At 44.0% G+C, this 22,015-nt stretch overlaps 1 protein-coding gene across 6 annotated transcripts in view; it reads left to right on the forward strand.

Moving 5' to 3' along the window:
- Window positions 1-18,161, forward strand: part of NCAM1 (neural cell adhesion molecule 1) — a 75,985-nt gene extending 57,824 nt beyond the window's left edge. For 2 of the 6 annotated variants that reach the window (XM_030464738.1, XM_030464739.1), the window contains 7 exons: window positions 1,188-1,190; window positions 5,584-5,708; window positions 6,724-6,904; window positions 14,660-14,867; window positions 15,121-15,237; window positions 16,482-17,267; window positions 17,902-18,103. In XM_030464738.1, coding sequence (XP_030320598.1) covers window positions 1,188-1,190; window positions 5,584-5,708; window positions 6,724-6,904; window positions 14,660-14,867; window positions 15,121-15,237; window positions 16,482-17,267; window positions 17,902-18,022 — 1,541 coding nt within the window. In that variant the 3' untranslated portion in view covers window positions 18,023-18,103. Of the gene's footprint in view, window positions 1-1,187; window positions 1,191-5,583; window positions 5,709-6,723; window positions 6,905-9,927; window positions 12,681-14,659; window positions 14,868-15,120; window positions 15,238-16,481; window positions 17,268-17,901 lie in introns of those variants that run through there. The other 4 variants (XM_030464741.1, XM_030464740.1, XM_030464742.1 and 1 more) reach the window with 4 other exon arrangements.
- Window positions 18,162-22,015: the final 3,854 nt, after the last annotated feature.

The following is a 22,015-nucleotide window of genomic DNA, read 5'->3' on the forward strand; positions in this document are numbered from 1 at the left end:
CTAAAACTTGCATTAGTTGATTTGTCCATAAAAGAACCATTTTGAAATACCTGTTTTAGGCTAATTTAAGAGTTCAGTGAGACACCTTCCTGTACTGAGTGGGTGCATCAAAAGTGTTCTTCTCGTTCCTACTTGTAGATTTATAGCCAATATGAAAGCCAAGCAAATATTTGCAACGTAGTCCTGGAAGACAAAGAAAAATGGTGCATTTGTGTGTTTTGTACAACTAATCCCTTCTACAAAGTCAACTGCTTTCCTTTGGTTTGCAGTAGCTGAATGTGTGTTTTTCTGTGAGTATGGTCTTTACCTGCAGTGGATTAGAAATGGTTCATCATTTCTAAATAGAAAACACTAAAAGCATGAAGTATGTGATTGTTTGGGGGTTTGCTGTAGTGGGGGAGCTTAGAAGGGCTGGTCTAGAGCTGTGATTCAGGTACGTGGTGCCATTCCTTGAGGCTTCAGGCTGGTGGTGTCGGGAGGAGCTTGAGTTAACTCAGGGATAACTCAGTCTGAGCACACTCTGGTTGCAGCTCTTTGGTCCAAAGCTCTGTCCTTGGAAACATTCACATCATAGGTTTTTCCTTTTTTCCACTTGTTAGAGTTGTTGATGTTTAGGAAGACCTTTTGTTTCTGCAGAGGAAGGAACACATCCATGTGGAATGCACAGATTTCTCTTCACTCAACTGCCTGGGCTTCCATTTTGCTCAGTTCCCCTCTGCTGCTGGGGCTGTTTCTGAATAACAATGGATTCCCTTTTTCTTCCCAACAGTTTTGTGGATTCGTTCAGCTGCCCAAGTTCTGGCACACGCTCTACATTAATTTTTGTTTCTTCTTTTACTCGTTATTAATAAGCAGTGGTGCAGCTGTGCCTAACACTCACGAGGCCATAATTCAGTGCTTTCTGTGGTTTAATATCCTTATATTTCCAGGTTATTTTACTGTCTCCCCAGTGTTTCTGATATGTACTGGCTAATTTAATTTATTTTTTTTTTCCTGTTTTATTTAGTCTGTAATTCTGTTATTGGTTTTTTTTCCCTTGCCCATTGTTTACATCAGTTTTTTAATTTTTTTGTATTTTCCATGTGACCTCCTCCACTTTCCTTTCAACCAATCATGTGCGTGCCTATCATGTGACTTTGTCATGTGGCTTGCATGGTGCTGATGATGTCGTCCACGCTGGTGAACAGAAGGTAAAATACTTTGTTCTGATTGGTTGCCTAGATTTGGGGTAAGGATTCCCCTCTGGTCGGTGACCAGGGATCTCCAAATTCCATCACTCCAAAATCCTTCTACGAGACTTTTGGAGGAGTCGCTCACCACTCGTTGCATGTGAAGAACTCCAGTCCTCTACACTGAGTCTGAAAAAAACCTGGAGGGGGAGAAAAAAAACCCCACAAACCCAAAACCCACCAAGACAAAAATGCCCTGGCTCAGTCATTTGCTTCTTTCGGTGTCAGAATCCAAGAGTCAGTGTCCCAGGAAGGTTCTCAAACTCTCTCTGACTTTAACACCTATGGCAAAAATCCTTTTGCCTTTCAGGGGACCAACTGCAGGCTGCCAGGTGATGGCAGAGGGTGGGTAAGATGCTCAGATGATGTGAACACAGTATCTCGTGTTGCTTCAGCAGCATTTTGACATTTATAATACATTTATATAGATGTAGACACACAAATATTCACACTACATGTATTTAGTAGTCTTCCAAAAGGATTTGAAATTCCCTACCCCTGAAATTCAGTTATTGACAATATAACACATTATGATTTAAGAAGGATATATTTCTGTCACGAGAAAAACTTAAACATATCTAGAGTGAGAATCATGTTTTTCTAACATGATGGGGGCTGGACTGCACAGTTTGCATCTGGAAGTCCTGTAGCCCCTCATTCCTCTCCCTCAGTAGCTCAGAACCCAGCAAAGGGTTTAATCTGAACTCTCTTATCAGCAAGGGTTGCAGTAGCTGGTGTGCTCTGTGAAATCAAGAAGCAAATGATTGACCCTGCAGCTTCCAGAGACTCAAATCAGTCTCCAAGCAGAGTGTGTGATTATGAAAGCAATTTCTGCAACACTGATTTTTCTACAAGTTCCATTAATTCTCTGTGCATAATCTAAAGATGAGGAGGGAGGGAAGCTCATGCTTTTCTGGTTCCTCAGCTGAAAAAGTAAAATCCAGTAAGTGCCTGGCTGTTTTTAATCAATGAATTCTGAAATTACCTTACTGTCTTGGAGTGGCACCAGGAAAGGATTTAGGCTGGGGTTTGCCACACAACCAGAACTAACACCAGTAACCTTCCCACATGACTGCATGCTTGGAAGCAGCCCCTCTTCTCCTGGTCTCTTCCTTCTCTGAAATCCAGGAGGATTGGAGACTTGGTTGTCTTGTTTTTGCATGTTCTTCTAGTTCTGTTCCTTATTTTTGATCGTTGATGTTTGCTTCTCTTGTGTGCATTCTGAAGACTCCCTCCCTGTTCTTTCTCACCCCTGTATATTTACCATTCATGGAGACTTTCCATAGGTATGGCTGATGTTTTGTTTGAGTTGTGACACCACAGGTGACAATCTGCTCCTATTTACGTGGTGGTCAAAGACTGCAGAAATCAGCTGCTTCCTTGTTCCTGCATTGCAGAAATCACCACGTGTTGTGTTCCCCAAACACAGTGAGGATGCTGAACCTTTTTTTTGGTACCAGCTGGGCAAGGATTGAAGCTCAGCCTGGTAACCAGTCTGAGCAGCAGATGTGGCAGTGGCTCTGTGATCTAAGGATCCCTCATTTTCTGGATGGAATAGGCAGATTTCTGCAATATCTCCAGACTGCTGTGTGTAAATGGGAGAACCCCAGGCATGTAACACACCTTGGTAATACACTTTTGCTTTTCAGCCCCTGTCCTGTAGGGAGGATGCATGTTCTGTGAGCATGAGTTTCTTCTCTAACCTTCTGAAGACAACCTTTTCTCTTCAGCTACTGACACTTTGACTCATTATAGGGATGCTGATTCTGCTGGACTAAACTTTTCCCACTGAACTTTTTTTTTTTTTACACACTAACTCATTTTTCATTTTACAGCCCTGTGTCTGGATTACATCTGCCTGCTTAAGATGAATTAAATGTCATGTATTTATGAGAGAAAAGTAAAGTATTTATCACCAGGATTGCACTGCTATACCTGTTGGGTTTCAGCTGTTACCAGTGGTTTGTGGTCTGTACCCTCCTGTTGGAAGAGAATGTTTCTCAGAGCAGAAGTGCTATTAAATTACTGGGGAAGGAAGGAATTGGGAGCTAGAAACCAGAGAGTTCAAAGTGAAGCAAAGTTTGAGCAGAGAGGTTAATTAATGACTGGGATGGCTGTGTGTAAGGTACAGCAGCACCTCTGACATTTAAAATCTATCAAGAATGAGCATCTTTCCAAAGGATGTTCCTTCACGTTTTAGTCTTGGTGTTTGATCTGTGGAAAAAAAATCAAGTCTGTGTTAGATAGGAGGCCAAATTCTGTAAGTAGAGTCTTCCCTTATCTCTTTAAGATCTCTTTACTTACTACTAATTATCTCCTTGAGGTGAGGACAGGAAAGGAGATGCTGACCTTGCACTCTCTAGTTAACAGTGAAGCCATTCATCAGGTCTGCTCCAAAGACAGCAACACTTCAGCATTATGCTCATAAATGTTTCAGCAGAGTCAAGTGGCTCAATGTCCAGCAAAATACATATCTACCAGTGCACTGCCCCAAGCTGTTACTGGAAGCTTCTTTCTTGTGGGGAAAAAAGGGTAGAACAAAACATTTGTTTCCAGTTTCATTTAATTATTGGTTAATAGTTGGGATACAATTATTGTAGTAATAGTTTCTTCAACTCAAACTAACTCAGAAGTCAGAGCCAGTAACCTCTGAGGTGATATTTTTCTTCTAGGATTGAGGAAAGAAAAACCATAGGTAACTGCTTGGCTGACCTGGTATTTTCAGCATGCCTGGGTGAGGCACTGCTCATCCAAAACACACTTGGCCATGTTTAATTTTCAGTCTTGCAGTGCATTGTATCCACTGGGAATGCTTTCAGCATTCATAATTGCAGGAGGAACATAGGCTGGGAAGGGCTTTTCAAATATGCAGCCTCAGTATGTTGGCAGTAAAAACAGAAATCCAGCCTTTTGTCTGTGCAGTGGATGGTAAATGTGTTCATCAGTGAAACACAACATTCTCCTGTCTTTCCTCAAGACTTGAATGACCCTGCCCTGGATGTTCTCATGTGTTTGCATTCAGGTTCTTAGGTCAGAATTTTGGTGGTGTTCTCTCTGGGATACGTTCAGAATGGGATCATCTTTTAAGTGTATTTCACAGCACTTTGGTGCATCTGAGAACGTGTGTTCCAGAAACCCATTGCCCAAACCCCAAGGGGCACTGCAGGTACAGACAGAGATGCTTTGGCTGCACCATAGGTCACCTGGAGCTGGAAGTGTGTGCTCAGCATTAGCAAACATCTGCAAACATCTGGGGCTGCAGATGTTTGGGGAAGTGTATTCAGACTCAAGGTGCACAGAAAATGGGAGATGCTTTGTCTGTTGGATTCTCTGTGTGCAAGTTCCCTGTAGTCAGCTCTAAAGGAGCTATGCACCACTAGAGTAATAAACACTTCCAAAATGTATAAAATACACATAACTGTGCTTAAACACAGGTGTAGATTTATTTTTTTTTTCTGGTGGGGAGGGTGAGAAGGATGTTAATGTGTAATAACATAATTTGTGAGTTTTGTTAGGAGAAGTATTACAGGAAGGGTGCAAGACAAAAAGTACTTTTGCTGGGATTGGGGATTGTCCTGTGCAGCTTGTGGGCAGGTTATGGAAGAACTGCTTGGAAAACACAGTTGGAAGGAGAGGGATGGGAAAGGAGGTGGTTGTGAACCAGTGTGCCTTGCAGAGGAAAACAACATTTCAGTTTTCTGAGGATCTCAGGGGTGCAAATGCTACCTTTTTGTTTTAAAAATGGTTATTACAGAAGAGTGAAGGGTCTTTCTCCCCAGTTTGTGTTAATTGCAGTTAGCTACCTCAGTGCAAGCTAAGCAGAGATGTGCTGTTCTTATTCAGCACTGGTTTTTCCAACACCCATTAAAGTGAGCACATCCCCTGGGTCTCTGGTCCAGCAAATACAAAGCCCAAACAACATTCAGAGTGCAAACACAGGGCAGTATCACAAGCATAATGTCCCCTTTTCTGTGATGCTACATCTACATGTCACAGGAGCAGCCAGCCTGTTTGTCACATCCTCCTCTCTTCACATTGTCCAAGTGTCTCACAAGAAGAAGAGCCAGGAACTGCTCCTTGCACTGGGATGGTGTTGGGGAAGGGTGGGATCTTTTTTGGTTTCTGGCACACACAAAAATGGTCACTTCTGGTGGTGAAAACAAACGAGCAAATGCAACAAATACTTTAGTCTTGCAAATATTTGTAGCCTAGACACAGTGTCTTCTGTGTCGAGGTCAGAATGAAGCTGGTACCCTGGCAGATGAATATAATGAAGAATTTTTTTTATTTTTGTGAGTAATTTTTCCCTGATGTTTTTTTGTTACAATTAAATATGAATCCTCCATTGTTCCAGGGGAACCCAGCGCACCCAAACTGGAAGGTCAGATGGGAGAAGATGGGAACTCCATAAAAGTGAATGTTATCAAGCAGGATGATGGTGGCTCCCCAATTAGACATTATCTGATCAAGTACAAAGCTGTAAGTATGACTGACACTCGAGCCTCATTTCTAATGAGCCTGTTCAGTACTTGGGCTTCTCTGTGGAGGCAGCCTGCACACTTTTAATGTGTCTGTCTTAATGCACCTGAGGGCAGGTCAGCTGTACCAGTTTGTTTAAGCTGGAATATGGAAGCTTTCCAGCTCTTAAGAAACCAAATCTGACAGGTGTGGTGCTGAACTATTCCATGTTGGCCATTAGTAATCTTTGCTTTATATGCTACAAAAGAGCAATCCTTAGGGTGAAGCCTCAGAGCAGACTTCCCACGGCAGTCTAGAAGTTCCAAGAGTACTCATTACTGTGACAGTTCTGTGCATTTTATGTTACTTAGAGCTTCTTGGGGTAGGGAGAGTCTTTGGAATGTCAAAAGGACAGTCCAGCATTACAGAACCATTCCAGCAGAGACAGAAAAATCTGTTAGCACGTTCCAATCCCAGAAAACTGCCCCCAAGATTTACTCAAGGTACCCTGGCAGTGCTTTTTGTCAAATTCACCTGGGTGAAATGTACATCTGGATTCTGGAGTAGGAACTATCAAAGTTACTGGTTGTAGGCAGCTTGTAGAATCTCTCTTAAACGTGCAGAATAGACTGGGACTGGTAAGCTAGCACAGGCCCTTTTTAAGAGTTAGATATCTGTCTTGGGTGATGAGAATTTGACGTGAAAGAACACTTCTTGAAGGGCTTTGCAAAGCAGAGACAAACCTCTGTTGCAGCTTTTCCCCTCTAAAGTGGAAGCTGTCTAGGTAGCAAAGGTGAGAGGAGCTGAGGGATTTTCTTCAGGTGTGGTAACAGTGCAAAAAACCAGGCTTCAGAGGAGGAAAGAGGCTGCTTCAGTGTCTCTTATCCTTCCCAGGTAGAGCCAATACCACGTGATGTTTTGCACCCCTGAATTAATAATGTGCTTGTGTAGAAACCTCCCCACTTGCTGTTAGTTAACTTTACTGTCCCCACAGCTGGTTACTAATGCTGTTTGCATCCCTTCCTGTCCCCTGCAGAAGCATTCCTCAGAATGGAAACCAGAGATCAGACTTCCCTCTGGCAGTGACCACGTCATGCTCAAGTCCCTGGACTGGAATGCGGAGTACGAGGTTTATGTGATAGCTGAGAACCAACAAGGGAAGTCCAAACCAGCTCACTATGCTTTCAGAACCTCTCCTCAGCCCACTGTCATCCCAGGTACAGCACTCACAAGCTTGACCATTGATTTCTGCTTCCAATTAATGCGACAGTGCTGCATCCTTTAATGTGCCTGAGTAACCCTGACAACTTGCTTGCTTAAAGCCATGATCACAGTTGGTTACCCATCCAAAGCTGAGTTTTTGCCATGTACATATCTGTACTAAGTCCCTGTTACAGTATGTACAGCACTAGCAATGCACTCTTAGCTATGCTACAGGACAACTCCTTGTCTGCCTGTTTACAGGGGTTTGACAGATGAGAAGAGCAGTGGGTATGAAGCACTTTCTGAAACCAGAAAGCAGGGATTCCCATCTAAAACTAAAGCAAAAGAGACCATTCAGATCTCTGGGATGATGGTTTCTACAATGTTAGATTTATTTCCCTCCCAAATCTGCTCTGAGCTTGCTTACTGCTTGCTTGCCCATCCAGCTCAGGCTTTGAAGAAATAAAGGCATAAGGAGTTGCTAGGAGTTGGAAAGGGAGGGGTTTAAAATCTTCCTTGGAAGGTTTTTCATTAAATGAAGTGGAGGTCAAGTTACAGTAATTTTAAAATGGCACTGATTTAATGCTGAGTAGGGCATTAGGGGAAAGTCAGTAAATAGCATCAGAGTGCTGCTGGAAACTCTGATGTCAGGCAGATTGCCCGAGGGCTAAATGAGAGGCTAGGAATTGAGCAGTTCACTGGGAGGTGTTGAGAGAACAGTTACTATTTCTTTTCTCTACAGGTAGTAGTAGTGCATATAAAAAAGTTAAAATATAAAAAAAACCCAAACAAAAAATCCCAAACAAAAATCTAACACAACTGAGAATTCAATCCTTGCTCTGCCCACACTGCACCCACTCCCTTCCTTTCTGAAGGAAACAGCCAGGACCTTGTGCAGTTTGCATGCTGAAACTCCACTTGATGAAGTCAGCTAATGGTGTGAAGCATACAAATGAGTGACCTACTTGGTTGGCTCCTGAAAAATGTGGGCAGTAAGGAGGAAGAAAATAAGGAGAAAAAGGCAAATGGGGCAAAAATGTTATTGGGATGTGTATATGAACAAGGCTGTGGTTTTGGGTGGAAGGACCCTCAGTAACTCATTAAGCCACTTACTCTCTGATTCTCATTGTCAGCAGCTCTAATACTTACTACCCTCAGGTATTTGAAGGACAGCTGTAGCTGATGTGGCAGGAAAAAGTGAGGATAATTTGGTAATGAGTGCCTTAAGGTCAGTTCAGAGCTGGGGAGTGAAATGTGACAGGCTGGAAACAGCAGAAAGTGGTTCCTTTGCAGTGTGGTGTCTCTCCCTAGGGAAGGTTACAAGTCCTGATCCATCTTCTGTTCTTCCACACTCCTTAGTGTGCAGCTCTTGTTGCCTTCCTGTGCTGATGCTCTTTTAGCCTCTGTTGTTTGTCCAAGGGGACAGGGAAGCTCCCTGGGACAGGTGTGTCAGCAAATCCTGAGGAAGCTGTTGTCTTTGGAATTCAGTGTTCACACTGTGGTGTCTGGCAATGGGAAGAACAATGAGCCCAGGTGCCACTGAGCCCTTCCATCCAACAGCAACTTGGGCAGATGCCCTCTAAAAACGGGGGGAAATTGCCCAGTTCCTTATCAGAGTTGTGATTTTTTTGGTCTCTTTGCTCACTCAGTCTGCTGTGAAGCAGAGGAGGATTTGGGACTGCCACTCAGACTTGGAAATGTGGGGAGCACTGTGAAAAGCACTTGAGTTGGGGTGCAAATCTGCTGCAGGATTGATTGCCCCAATAGGAGGATGTTCTCAGGAGGAACCCTCTGGTTCCCTGGTACTCAGAGCACTGGGCAATGAAATGGGTTCTGCTGCCTATGCTGGATTTATCACTGTGTTTCTCTAGCTGGTGTTTTTCTGGTTTCCATTTTGTGGAGGACTTTGGATTCTATTAGGCTTTCTGAGGTGTTTCCATACTTTTTGGTTTCCTGAGCTGGTACCCAAACTAATAATGTTGGGAAAAATATTTCTGGAGCTGAGGGTAGGTTTTACTGAGATGTGGCCCACAGGGCTCTCTCTTGAGCTATGGTAGGGAAGAGGGTGCTGTGTGCTTGTCTGTAGCCTCTCTTGTTAATTTTCTTGACATTTAACTTTTACATTTAACTTTTACACCCCCAAAATTAGTTGTGTAGGAGAAGTCACAGCCAAATCCTTTAACGTGGCATTGCTCTGCTTGTAGCAATAGGTAGGAATTCCCTGCAGACAAAATGTGGATTTATTATGGAGTTGTTTGTTACCATCATCAGTAGAGTGTCCTTAAAGTGGTTGGAAGGATAAGGGTATTCTTTTCAGTAATAATAATAATTGCATTAAAGAAGTTTGCAGGCAGCTGGAAGGCTGAATTGAGAAGTCAGTCCTGTACTCTTGAGTCCTCTTGCTTCTCTAGGGTTTTAATCACCTGGACCTATTAACTGAGACCTGGGTACAAGTGGCTTTGGGGGAAGGACATGGACAGTCAGGTGGATTGCCTGCTGCACAAAAGCTGCTTTTTTTTTCTTTTTTTTTTTAGATAGTACGTAAAAGGCATTGTTGTCCTTTCAAATAGTAGATAACCATTTTCCTGTGTTTCTCACTGAGCCTTCTGTTCCATCATTTTTAATCTCATTTGCTTGCTGACCCCATGTCCCCTGACTTGGACCCTGCTCTGCAGCTTTGGACATTGCTGAGCTTCTGAACCGACCCTTTTGTCGGTGTGAATGTGCTGCTGCTGCTCTTCTTTAACCTTTAACCATTTTAATTTATGAAGTTAAATGAACCTTTGAATCTTATGTTTTCTATATTTATGACCTAATTTTTTTTATCTATTTTTCTCTCTTTCTCTCTTTCTTTCTTTTTTCTTCCTCTTCCTTTCTCCTCTCCCCTCTCCCTCCTTCCCCTTTATCCCTTTCCTGTGTCTGTCATACATGTCACCTTGGATCTCACGGGGAAACATCCACGCTTGCCACATACACCAAATTTGTTTTTAAACAACCATATTTTCCCCACCTGGGAACCATTGTCTGGCACCTGCAGCGACCTTGGGAAGTCCATCAACGTCGTCCTCCTTTGTTTCATTGCTTCTTTCTTCAGTGACTCTGCTTTTGCTCTGTTAGAAACTTAAAAATAAAGCAATATTTGCTTGGAAAAGCCTGGGTCCCACCAAGGCATGAAAGCAGATAATGTTGCTTCAGAGGATCCTGTCAGAAAAACAATAAACAACCCCCCCCCAAAACCAAACAAAACCCAACAGAAACAACCAACCAACCCCCCACAGAACAGTAAAAAAGTTTAATTTGAAAGAGTCAATATTTTTAACAAGGAAAGAAGGCTTAAGCCAAGCTTTTTCTCATTAGATTTTTTTTTTTTGTTACTTGTAATGAATTTGCCCTTTTTAATGAATGTAAAGAAAATTTTTGTTGTGTTTTTCATCAAAGGGAGGGTACAATATTGAAAGCTTTTTAAGATAACTGCTTTTTACTGATTTCTCTGCACATCTGGTGCTGATCACCACCTCATTGTGCACAAGTTTGCAAAAGCTCCTTCCACAAACCTAAACCCACAGACTGTAAAAAAGAGAAAGAAGATTTGTCAGAGAGAATCCTGCTGGTTGCCCAAATCTCTGGGGGCTTTTGCATGTGGATTCCCATTTTGTGGCCATTAGAAAGAAGGTTTTCCTGACACAGTGGGCTGAATACAAACCTCTTGTGGGAATTACCCTGAGGAGATGTCTGTCTGTCTGTCTTCTTGATGTGGTTGACTTTGCCCCCTGGGTGCAGTCGAGTATCTCATGACCTGCAGTGGGGCTGGGGCACAGTGCAGCCCATGAACAAATACATTTGCACTGGATGCTTGTCTAACATTTTCTGGTTTTCCACTGCTGTGTTATCAGCTTCATAGAGAGATCCCTTTTCTTGCCATTTAACAGGAAATATTAGCTTGGATCAAGTTACCATCTAACATTATTATGATTGCTGGTACTTAATAATGTTCATGGTTAACTCTGCACGTGAGAGTACCAGAGAGGATTAATCCATGGTGTAAACTGGTGCAATATAATGCATCTTGGTTAGCAAGTTCTGTGTGTTGCATTTTGTTGAACGAATTTCTGTTGACTTTTTCTTTTCTCTACTTTAAAAAAAAAAAAAAAAAGACAAAAAAACCCCAAACAACAACAAAAAAACCTCGTCCTCCTCTTTGTGTTGGGAAATCCATTTGGCTGGGGTGTTCTTCTAAAACTGGGTGTGTGTGTGTGTGTGTGTGTCCCTCTGGGTCTCTTTGTGAGAGGGCCTGATGCTGCCAAGGATGAAGCTGCAGACAGAGCTGTTGAGCTGTCTGCACAGGATGTCTCCAACACTCCAGCCCTCTGGAATGGGCTTATTCTTTCTAACAAAATCCTGATAGGGACAAACAAAACCCCCTGCTATCAGTCCTGTTTAACTACACTTCCTATGCTTTGCACAGAAGTCTCTGCTGTGTTTATTGGGATCTTGTTCATGATGATTTGTGAGCCACATCTCTATCTGAATTATACAGAACACTTTGTGCAGGTGTTGCATGTGGGTTTCTTAAACAAACAAGCAAAACCCAACAAACTCACCTCCAGTTTTTTAGATGATAGGAAATTTTTGTTAGAGCTTTTGAGTTTGTATCTTAATGCTACAGAAGTAAAGCAAAAGTAATCACAATACTAAAATGTTGCTTGCCCTTCCCCTGTGGTTTAATTTATTAAGTCTGTCTGTAGAGCTGACACCAGCTTGTGTTGTGGGTTTTGCTGAGATACATCTCACCCAACTTGTAGGTTATTAAAATGATCTTGCCTAAACTAGAACTTTATTTAGTGTTGTGTGGAGAGAGAGCAGCACCTCTGGGGCTGTTCTTCCTGTCCTGGGATGCCTTGAGGCACTGGGATGCTTTCTAACCCAAGGGCATCCTCTCTGTCCTGACCAGGCAAAGCCCAGAGCTCATTCACAAGGCTGAAGTTACTTGAAATGAACCAGTTCCTTGTTGAGACTCTCACCTGCTCATATTTCCCTTTTCATCCTTGGAAAGGGAGTCAGGCACAGGGCAGTAACAGAGCTTGAAGCCAGGAGCCACAGAATTTGTTACAATCCAAAAGGAGTTCCCTAGGATTTTAGGAAATATCCATTGTCCTCTCACCTTGGAAGAAATGCTCCACAGACTGCTGTGTGTTTCTGCTACCTGGTAGCTAAGCATAAATTGTCCACCCTAAATCTGTGTGGAACAGAAGGTGTTGGCACTGGGAGCAGAGGTTGCTGCTGTGTTGCTCTTCTCCTCTACAAACTGTGCAGAGAGAATGAGGTCTGTAAAGCATGGCACCCTTGTTTGAAGGATAATTTCTTTAAGCATTTGCAAGTTAAACTGTTAGCATCCAATAAGAACAAGTGGTTTGGGTTTGAGGATTTTTCTTTTCTAATGCATGCAATGAATTTTTAATTTAATTTTTATTCTCTCTTCTGCCAAATATTGTAGTACCTTTGAAATGCCTGGAATTGGATCTGCTTCTCTCCCTCCCTTTTTTTTGTCTCTTTATCTGCCTGTGCCTGAACTTTGCCTGCACATTCTAGCTGAGACCACACTAGGAAGACACAGCTGAGGGATTCTGCTCTCTCTGATGGGGCAGATGTTTGTACAGAGCTGCAGGAAGTAAACTCAATGGGTCGTCTTATTGTACACTGTAAAATAAGGGCAATTAGAATGGTCAGTCTTACAGAGAGTTTGTTTTCCATTGATAAAAACATAATTTGTAATTAATAAATTCTTCACTTTATAATTAAGAACTCAAAGGTTTTTTTTTTTTAACATCTGTGGTTCCTTATTTAATCTGTGGAAGCATCATTACTCCTAGTTCTGAGAACAGCAAAAGGTGCTCCTGAAACACAGCATTAGCAGCTGATGCTCAACAGCCCAACCATTTATTTAGACACTCCTTTTGTACAGTGAATTGTTTTAGACCCCACTGAACTCATTAGAGAGACCAGGTGAAAAAAAGTATTAGTTTGATGAAATACAACATAAAACTCTCCATAGGATGGATTGAATAGTTCTGAAAGTATTTGTAGATCAATTTAGTTTAATTAAACGTGCCAGTCCCTGAAACTGAATGACATACTGCATGCTTTCTGCATTTTATAGCAACAGCAAAATTCATTTACCATTTATATGCAGAAAAAAGAAATTCAACCTCCAAGCTCATGGGCTCTGTAAGGATTCTTATATTATTCTTAGCTATTGCTAGTCCCTGAAAGACTTGCAGTATCAATTCATGAAACAAATGAGAATTTAGAAGCCATGTAGAACCTTCTGAAAAAATATGGGGCTTTCTTACTAGCCTGGGAAAAAACTATTGCAATTACCTTGGCCTAGTTGCGTTGTCTGAAGCAGAAAATCTGAGAACAGCCCAAAACCAAGGGCATTCCTCTGCAGATTTGCCCTTTTTCTCCTGTATTCTTTGCAGCAGACTTCTCTGTCATAGCTGCCCGTGCTCCCTGGGGCAGAGGGGCAAAGCAGGGGAGGAAATGGTTTGGAAGGGGGGGAATATGCACAAGAGTCACTATAAATTAGTAGTCACTATGAATTAGTAGTAGACTGCCTGGTACTTACTGCACAAGGTTCTAAAAACCACTAAGCACCACTGGTCTGAAAGATACAATTTCTGCTATAAAATAACACAACTTGGGATGAATTATTCTGAATAAAACAAGGGGAACAAAAAGTTCAGGGTATGATAGTAAGAGGCTGAGAAGCTGCAGCTGGCAACATTCAAGGCTGTCCCTGCTGGTTTTGTGATGATCAAAGGCTTTGCCAGGATTAGCTGATGTGTTTATCCACTCCCTGTTTCTAAGAGAATCCCCAGTGTTTTACGAGCAGGTAGAAAGTTAAAGGCACTTCCTCTGAAGTTAGTCCTGTGTGCATGGCAACCCCGTGCATTTTCTAGGGCTCCATCACCACCTCTCACCTGCTGTCCTTTTGTCTACTGGAGAAGGCAAGGTATTTTTTTTCCTATTCTGTAGCTGAGGAAACGTGGTGGAGATTGGGTGTGGTGGAGCAGGCAGCTGCTGTGACCAGGACAGTGTCACCAGAGTGACAATGTGCTTATCTTCACCACCAGCTTCCCTAGAAGGCTGCTCAAATGGTTGTCTGTACTTAAGCCAGAATACTCCCAGAGCATCCACTGGTGACCTCAGCTATCTCTGGATTAGACATGAAAAGTTTACAGGTTCTCCATAGCTGGGTCTGAGCAACATGAACTGTTTTCATTCCCCCTTTTTGTTTTCACCAGCTAAGGGGTGAATTTATTCTGAGGCTCCACAGGTATTGTCCACTGCTCTGTGTCCCACCAGGACAAGTCACCTTAGACCTCTCCTAGTGCCAGGCTGGCAGTGCCAGAGTCATTCTGGATGCTGGACACAGCCTTCATCCTGAGGAGGTGGTGGAGGGAAATGGGAGCCCTTCAGAGGACCATCTGGGGGCTGTGTTAGGGTGTTAGAGGTTCCTGGAGTCTGCTCTCCAGCAGAGCTGGGAAAAGCCCCATTAGGTCCAAGTGAAGCTGTTCCTTTCAGGGAGATTGTCCTGCATGTCTTTAGGATAAAGTAGTGGTTGTAGCACACGAGTGACAGAGAGAAGTTGAACTTTTTTGGAGTTTATCATGTTTGCAACTTAAGCATAGCTAAATCTGAGCCGTAACTATCTCCAAGTCATCTTTTAACTATCATGCTTTATTTTCTTCTCTTTTTGCTCTCTAAAGCCAGCACTAGCCCTACGTCAGGCCTTGGGACTGCTGCCATTGTAGGCATTCTCATTGTAATCTTTGTGCTGCTCCTGGTGGCTGTGGATGTCACCTGCTACTTCCTGAACAAGTGTGGGCTGCTGATGTGCATTGCTGTCAACTTGTGTGGCAAATCCGGCCCTGGAGCCAAGGGCAAAGACATGGAGGAGGGCAAGGCTGCCTTCTCGTGAGTACTGCCCCCACTTCCATTGCTTTTTCTGTCTCTGTCCCCTCAGCAGCTCGGGAAAAGAAACCGTTTGGGGGATTTCTGGGTTCCTCACCTCTGGGGAATGGGTAGAGCATCCCAGGGGGGGTCCTGTGCTGTGTGTAATAACTGGGAGGGGGTGACTGAAGAAGCACTCAGCTGTTTGCAGTGTGTCTTTGCAGGGGCACAGCTGATGTGAATGGGCACCAACCCCCCTGCAATTCCTTTCTTGCAGGAAAGATGAGTCCAAGGAGCCGATCGTGGAGGTGCGGACCGAAGAGGAGCGAACCCCCAACCACGATGGGGGGAAGCACACAGAACCCAATGAGACCACCCCCCTGACAGAGCCAGAGTATGTTGGCATTAGTCAGGCTGAGGACAGGCTCAGTACATTGCCCTCACTCAGCTCCCATAGTCCCTGACCTCTCATGCCCATGACTTACGAAGAGAGGAAGAAAAGCAGCATCTCCCCCTTCATTTGTGACCTCCCTGTGAGGGAGTAATTCACTTTAGGAAGCTGCTGAAATGCTTGTTAATTTGGGGGTCAGGTTTGGTCTTGCTGGCACAAGCAGGATTCTTTTCTTTCAGAAGTGATCACAGTGGTGAGGTGGTCAGGCTCTCTCCATGCTGCTCCCCTCCTTTGGCTTGGTCAGCAGTGGGGTCAGCACTGGTGAAATGGCTCTGCTGGAGGCATCTCCACAACCAGCACTGAAATCCAGATGTGTAGCATTGAGGAATAGCTGGGATTTGCATTGTCTTGATTTTCTTGGCTAGAATGTTTAACCCAAGAAGCCTGAGATGATGTTCTTCAGCACGCTGGCTTCTCATGGGATAAACCATTCGTTTTTCTGGCCTCACATCCATGTACTTGTTAGGGCAACCAGTGCTGCATCGTGGCTGCTAAAGCAGAGTTACACTGTCAGGCATTTTCCTAAAGCAAACCTGATCCCAGCTGACCCAGCAGGATGGAATCTGGTCCAAAGGGCAGAAAGCTGCAGTGAGAGGGCAGTCAGAGCTGCACATATGTATGTGCACATACATCCATAGCTGCATTACGTGTGTGTGTGTGTTTGAAAAAGAATTCCATTCTGTGTGGGATGATGAAGGCCTTGTGTCTGCAGGCCAAAAGTCATGGCCAAGATGAGGGACTGGATTCAGGGGTTCTGCACTGGAACTTGGAGTGTAGTGCCAGATGGCACAGGGCTGCAAGCTCAGGGAATTGGTAGGAAGCTTTCTTGTGAGGTTAGGTGGAAGAGGCTGAGAGTTAGGCTAAAAGAGAAGGGTCTCTGCAAGCTGGCAGGGTTGTGTTTGAACCCAAAATCTCTGTGAGCAAGCCATTCCTGAAGGACATGTCCTCTGTGCTTTTCTTCTCTTCCTGGTTACTCTTCAGTCATCCCAAGCACCCCTTCCAACTTCTGAATGTGCTCCTCTTGAGTACCTCTCCATGTCCTGTGTGTGTTGTAACCTCCTGCCATGCTGCTGCTGCTGCTGCACCACCCATCTGCCTTCTCACCCGTTCTCTGCTTCCTTTGTCCCTCGCTGTCATTTATGGGCTTCATTGTCTCTATTTCTCTTCTGCTCCTGTGCTCTTTGCAGGCACCCCGCCGACACCGCAGCCACTGTTGAGGACATGCTGCCCTCTGTCACCACAGGCACCACTAACTCTGACACTATCACTGAAACCTTTGCCACCGCTCAGAACAGCCCCACCAGTGAGACCACAACGCTGACCTCCAGCATTGCCCCACCAGCCACGGCCATTCCTGACTCCAGCTCCGTGTCTCCTGGCCAGGCTACTCCAGCCAAAGGGGCGGCTGCCTCGGTCTCTTCGCCACCATCCTCCTCCTCCTCCACCCCCAAAGTGGCTCCCCTTGTTGATCTCAGTGATACCCCGAGCTCTGCTCCAGCTGCTAACTTGAATTCCAGTGTCCTCTCCAGCCAGGGAGCAGTGCTCAGCCCCAGTGCTGTTGCTAACGTGGCCGAGACCTCCAAAGCGGCAGCTGGGAACAAGGCAGCTGCCCCAAGCCCTGCAAACCTCACTAGCCCTCCAGCTCCATCAGAGCCCAAGCAGGAGGTCTCGAGCACCAAGAGCCCTGAAAAGGAAGCCGTGCAGCCCAGCACAGTGAAGAGTCCGACAGAGACAACCAAGAACCCCAGCAATGCGAAGAGTGAGGCTGCTTCAGGCAGCACCACAAACCCTTCCCAGAACGAGGACTTTAAAATGGACGAAGGGACTTTCAAGACGCCAGACATTGATCTTGCAAAGGATGTTTTTGCAGCTCTTGGCACGACTACTCCTGCCAGTGTGACTGGTGGGCAAGCTCCTGAGCTTCCTCCTCCCACTGCAGACAGCTCTGTACCTGCTGCACCTGCAAAGACCGAGTACGGCTGCCTTTAATCTTCTGGTGGTTGTGTGCTGTGTCTCCTGTGCACTAGTGCTTGTGCTGTGTTCTTGTTGGGTGTTCTCTTAACTAATCTCATTGTTTCCTTAGCAAATTAACTCCCTTGTGAACCAACTATACAGGGCTTGGCTTTAAAGGTCCAGGAGGAAGGCAGGAATAGGCTGTGCCGGGGAAGCAGAGAATAGGAAAACCCAGGAATGCAGTAGGAATGTGTTATTCTGGAGAGCTTTATGCAGCTTTCTCTATCATAGGGTGTTCCTCTATGAAAGAGATCGGAAATAGCTCGTTTTGGTGCAAAGGAAGTGCTGTGCTCAGAGTTCCTGCAGCTCAGTGGGCACAGCCACCCAAATTCCATTTCCCACCAGATCCCGGAGCCCTTCAGAGCTTCCCTCAGTGTGAGGCAGGGCAGCAACCAGTGCCATGGGGAATTGTGGAAACATGGTACCTCTGGATTTGTCTCCTTAGATTCTGTCTCCTCTGGATTTGTCTCTGAAGTGGCAAAAAGCTGAGGCAGTGTGATAGTGAGAGAGAGGGAGAGCACTCACAGCCCCGTTGGGTCAGGGTAAGTTATTTCTCTGCCTCTAAACTGTGTCATTTTGGTGATTCTTCTTCAGGAAAATCCCCGTAGAAGACAAATCTGAAGTGCAAGCAACGGAAAGGAAGACACCTCCAGCAGAAGTCAAAACGGTCCCTAACGAAGCCACACAAACAAATGAAAATGAGAGCAAAGCATGATCAGCGACAGAGGGAAACAAATGACAGAACAACTTCACCGAAGCATTTAAAACACGAAACACATCTCATTCCTCTAGTGTCTGTTGCCTTTTTTTAAAAAACAAACAAAACAGAAAATAGATAAATGGGGGGGAGGGGGGAAATCTTTCTTTTTTGTTTTGGGTTTTTTGTTTGGTTGGTTGTTTGGTTTTTGTTTTTTGGTTTTTTTTTTAAGATTTCTGGGAAGGTTCTATTTGTTGTGCACTTGCTTTGAAAAGAAAAACGTTTTAAAAACAGGGTTAAACCCACAACCAAATCAGGGCTTGGCTGACCCCGTGTATATTCCAGTAAGCAAAACTGCACCTGCCATTTGCAACATGGTTGGGAAGCTCAAAATCAACTAGTCCTAGGGAAAAAAAGACAAAAAGACCAAAAAAAATATATATATACCCTGTTCTTTTCCTTTGTTAGTATAGCAGATATAACCACTGCACTACTTGGTGTGCAGCTGGTACTTAATGAACAAAGTCCACAATTTATTTTTATACTTTTCAGTCGGGTTGGAAATATGTAAAGCCTCATAAATAAGTTATAATTTCTGTTCACCTTGTATTTGTTCAGTATGCAAAGTGTCTTGAGCTCTTTGTGACTGAATGCTGTTTTCCACATTAGGCATTTATTTGGGTTTTATTATTATCCTTTTTTAGGAAGAATGCCAAAATTGCAGCTTCGGGGGGATATATTTCAATTTGCAGTATTCAGACTCTACATTTCTTTAAATTTTATGTTAATTTTTGCCAAGTTTTGTTTTTTTTCCAGTGTTTACAATTGACAAATATTTTTTTTAACTTTTGTTGTTTAAATGTATATGTAAAATAGCTGCCTTTTTTTTTTTTTAAGTAAATACAGTCTGTAGACACTAGCTTAGCAGCATGCTTGCTTTGCAAAGGGAGACATTTTAAAACACAGATGTTTACAGTAGTTGTTTCCCCTTTTATCTTTTCTTAATTATTATTATTGTTATTATTATTATTATTTCTTACTGGAGTAAGAAGAAAAGTAATGCTGGGGTTTGGTTTGGGTTTCTTGGGGGTGGGTGGGGGTTATTCAGCACACTTGTCACCAGTTAAGGTATTTATCCAGCAGTCCATGTAAACACACACTTAACTGGGAATGAGAGAGCTGCTGGTGACAGTCCTTTTACACTAAATTTACTAAAGAGTCTAAGTCCCTCGCTGGACCTGGGCCTGACTGCATAAGGGAAATACCATCTCTGCTTTTTATTTTTTAGGACATTCTCCCCTTTCCTTCACGGAACCTTCCCGGAGCTTTGAGAAGCAGAAGGGAGATGGTGCAGTCAGGGCTGGTCTGGGCTCCTCTCAGCTGTTTTTTGGCTGCTCCTTGGCACCTCACTAAATTCCATTTCCTTTGACCCTAGGAAGCTGATTTAAAGCAGACTTTTTGCTGGCTCCATTAGCAGCTGGACTAGATGATTGTTGTAGGTCCCTTCCAGAGAAAACCTTCCAGCACATCCTGTCTGTTGAGTCATCCCTGTGTGTTCTGCTGAACCAAAACGTGAAATCCAGAGCAAGTGCTTGGAATTCAGTGCCAAGACTCCCACTGGTGTCACTTGTCCTGGCTGGCGTGGTGTCTTGAGCTGTTGGAAAAGGGGGCTGATGTGGTACATGTGCCATCATTCTGGAGGAGGGGGTATCACTGGGAGTTAGGGAGGAACACTGAGATTTCAGGGTGAAGAGAAAGGAAGCTTGAGCAGAAGGAAGGCAAAGGCTTATAGGGGAAGACCAGCCCATTGTATAGAGATGTTCTTTCTGTTGGGGTTTTGGGTTGTTTTTTTTTTCCTTGTTGTTTGTTTGGTTTGTTGTGGTTTTTTTTTTTTTCCTTTTGTTTTCTTTTTTAATTCTACTTTAGATCTGCAAGCTTGTGCACTGTGGGTGCGTGACTATTCTAGTGTGAAATGTGTTTTTTGTCATAGTATTGAAATAAATAAAGCTTCAACATAGTTTGGATGTGGAAGGTGTAGCGATAGTTCAGATTTGAAAATAAAAAAAAGAAATATTCAGGAAAAAAAAAAAAAAAAGAGAGAGAGAGAGAGAGAGAACAACTCTTGCAAGGAACAGAAGCCTTTAAATGAAAAATCAAACCGAGCTGATTGGCATCCATTCCATTGCACTAAGGTGATGAACAGAAGAATGATGGGGGTAGGTAGACTGCAGTTTGGCTCGGGTAAATGGAGCCACTTTCATTGGTGTATTCTTCTAAGTATGCAGTCTTTTCCAGTGGCATCATGTAATTTCAAACTGTGAAAAATAATGGTCTTGTCATTTGCTAAGTGTGGGGTTTTTTGCTTTTTTTAGCTCCTGGGATGCAAATGGAGGATGACTGGATATGCTGGCATAGATACTCATGTAATACCCATCTTGAGCAGGGTATCAGGGCAGGATGGGTCCTTGCTTCAAAGCCTTGTGTCAAATTCAGCCCATCACAGCAGTGTGGGTATAACTACGGGGAGATTTAGCCCACGGTCCCAAGGATTTTTGTTTTCCTAAGGAATTGATGCATAAAATGCATCACAAAAAGCTGTGGTCAGCCTGTGATTGGAGAGAGCCTTGGTGGCAGCAGGGGACTCGTGGGCTGGCAGGGTGTACCTGCACTGCTGTGATTGACCACAATGATTTGTTCCTCATTTCTGCCATGTTTTTGACTGTTTTTGTCATCTGTGTGTTTCACCCTCCTGAGCTCTAACCCACTGAGCAGCTTATAGAGAGACAAAAGCTGCACAGTGCTGATGGCCAGAAACGTCTCCAGTGACACTGGTCAGCACCTGCTGAGTGAAAGTTGTGGTAACCACCACTTGGATTGTCATTTCTGTCACAAAAGGTAACCAGCTCCAAGCCTGATCCAACCCCCACCCTGGGTTTGGGGTTTGCCCTGAGTTTGATCCAACCCCCACCCTGGGCCTGCCCTGGGTTTGTGTTCTGATCCATTCCAAGGCAGAAGTGAACCCTGAGACTGCCTGAACGCTGGGAAGTGTCCATCCCACTCCTTTGTAATGCCCTCATGACACCTCCCAATATTTGTAGGTGAATCCTGGAGGGTGGTTTTATACCCACCCTTAATGCAGAGTGATTTGGGTTTTATTTAGCACTACTCCATTTCCAGGATAGCTTTAGGCTTCACTGCTTTTATTTCAACCTTTGAAGAGGGACCAGCCTGATGCTGTTCATGCTGTATATGTTTATATATGTATCCATGCCATACATATATATCTATATGGCAGTGCAGACTGATGAGCTTCTAGTTGTGGAGTGATTCCATTTCATGCTGCACCATACGTAGAGATGATGAGGTTATAGTGCATCCAGTTGTTCAGCTTTTAAGAGTGGAGTTTTATTTTCACACTTTTCTATGGAGCCTTCAGACCCCAGATTTTCACACTAGGCTGTTTTGATAGTTGTTCTCAGACCCTCCATTGACATCCTTACCCAGCATTCCCTACTTTTGGGGGCCTTCTATCTTGTTAAAAAAACAAAAAAACAAAAAATCTTTTTACCAAGTGAAACATCGATGATTCCACCTTTATTCCCATTCTCACTGGTGTAAATACTGATACTAACTGAGGATTTTGACTTTGCATTCTGTCAGAATACTGTGTTCAAATAAAAACTACAAAAAAAAAAAAAATCTTGCCTACAGTCTGCTCTTCTTTAGATGCTCTGCTAGGTGCTGTGTACAGACAGGGGTTCTCAGGCTTGTTTGCACTTGAGGTCCATGCAGAGTGAGCACACATGCCCAGAGCATGAGTTAAGCATCTGCTGGAGGCTCAGGGCTGCAGAGAAGCAGGAAATGCAGCTGTCTGCAGAGGGATGTGTTGGAGCAGTGGTGCTGCATGGCTCAGGCAGTACAGCTCAGCAGTGGCTCTGGGCTGCTGGGCTGCTTTTCTGAACTCTGGATGTGCAGAAAGAAGAGTGCCTGCCAGCATGGGATGGTTAGGAA

The sequence above is a fragment of the Calypte anna genome, chromosome 24 (assembly GCF_003957555.1).
Source record: "Calypte anna isolate BGI_N300 chromosome 24, bCalAnn1_v1.p, whole genome shotgun sequence".
Taxonomy (NCBI): Eukaryota; Metazoa; Chordata; class Aves; order Apodiformes; family Trochilidae; genus Calypte; species Calypte anna.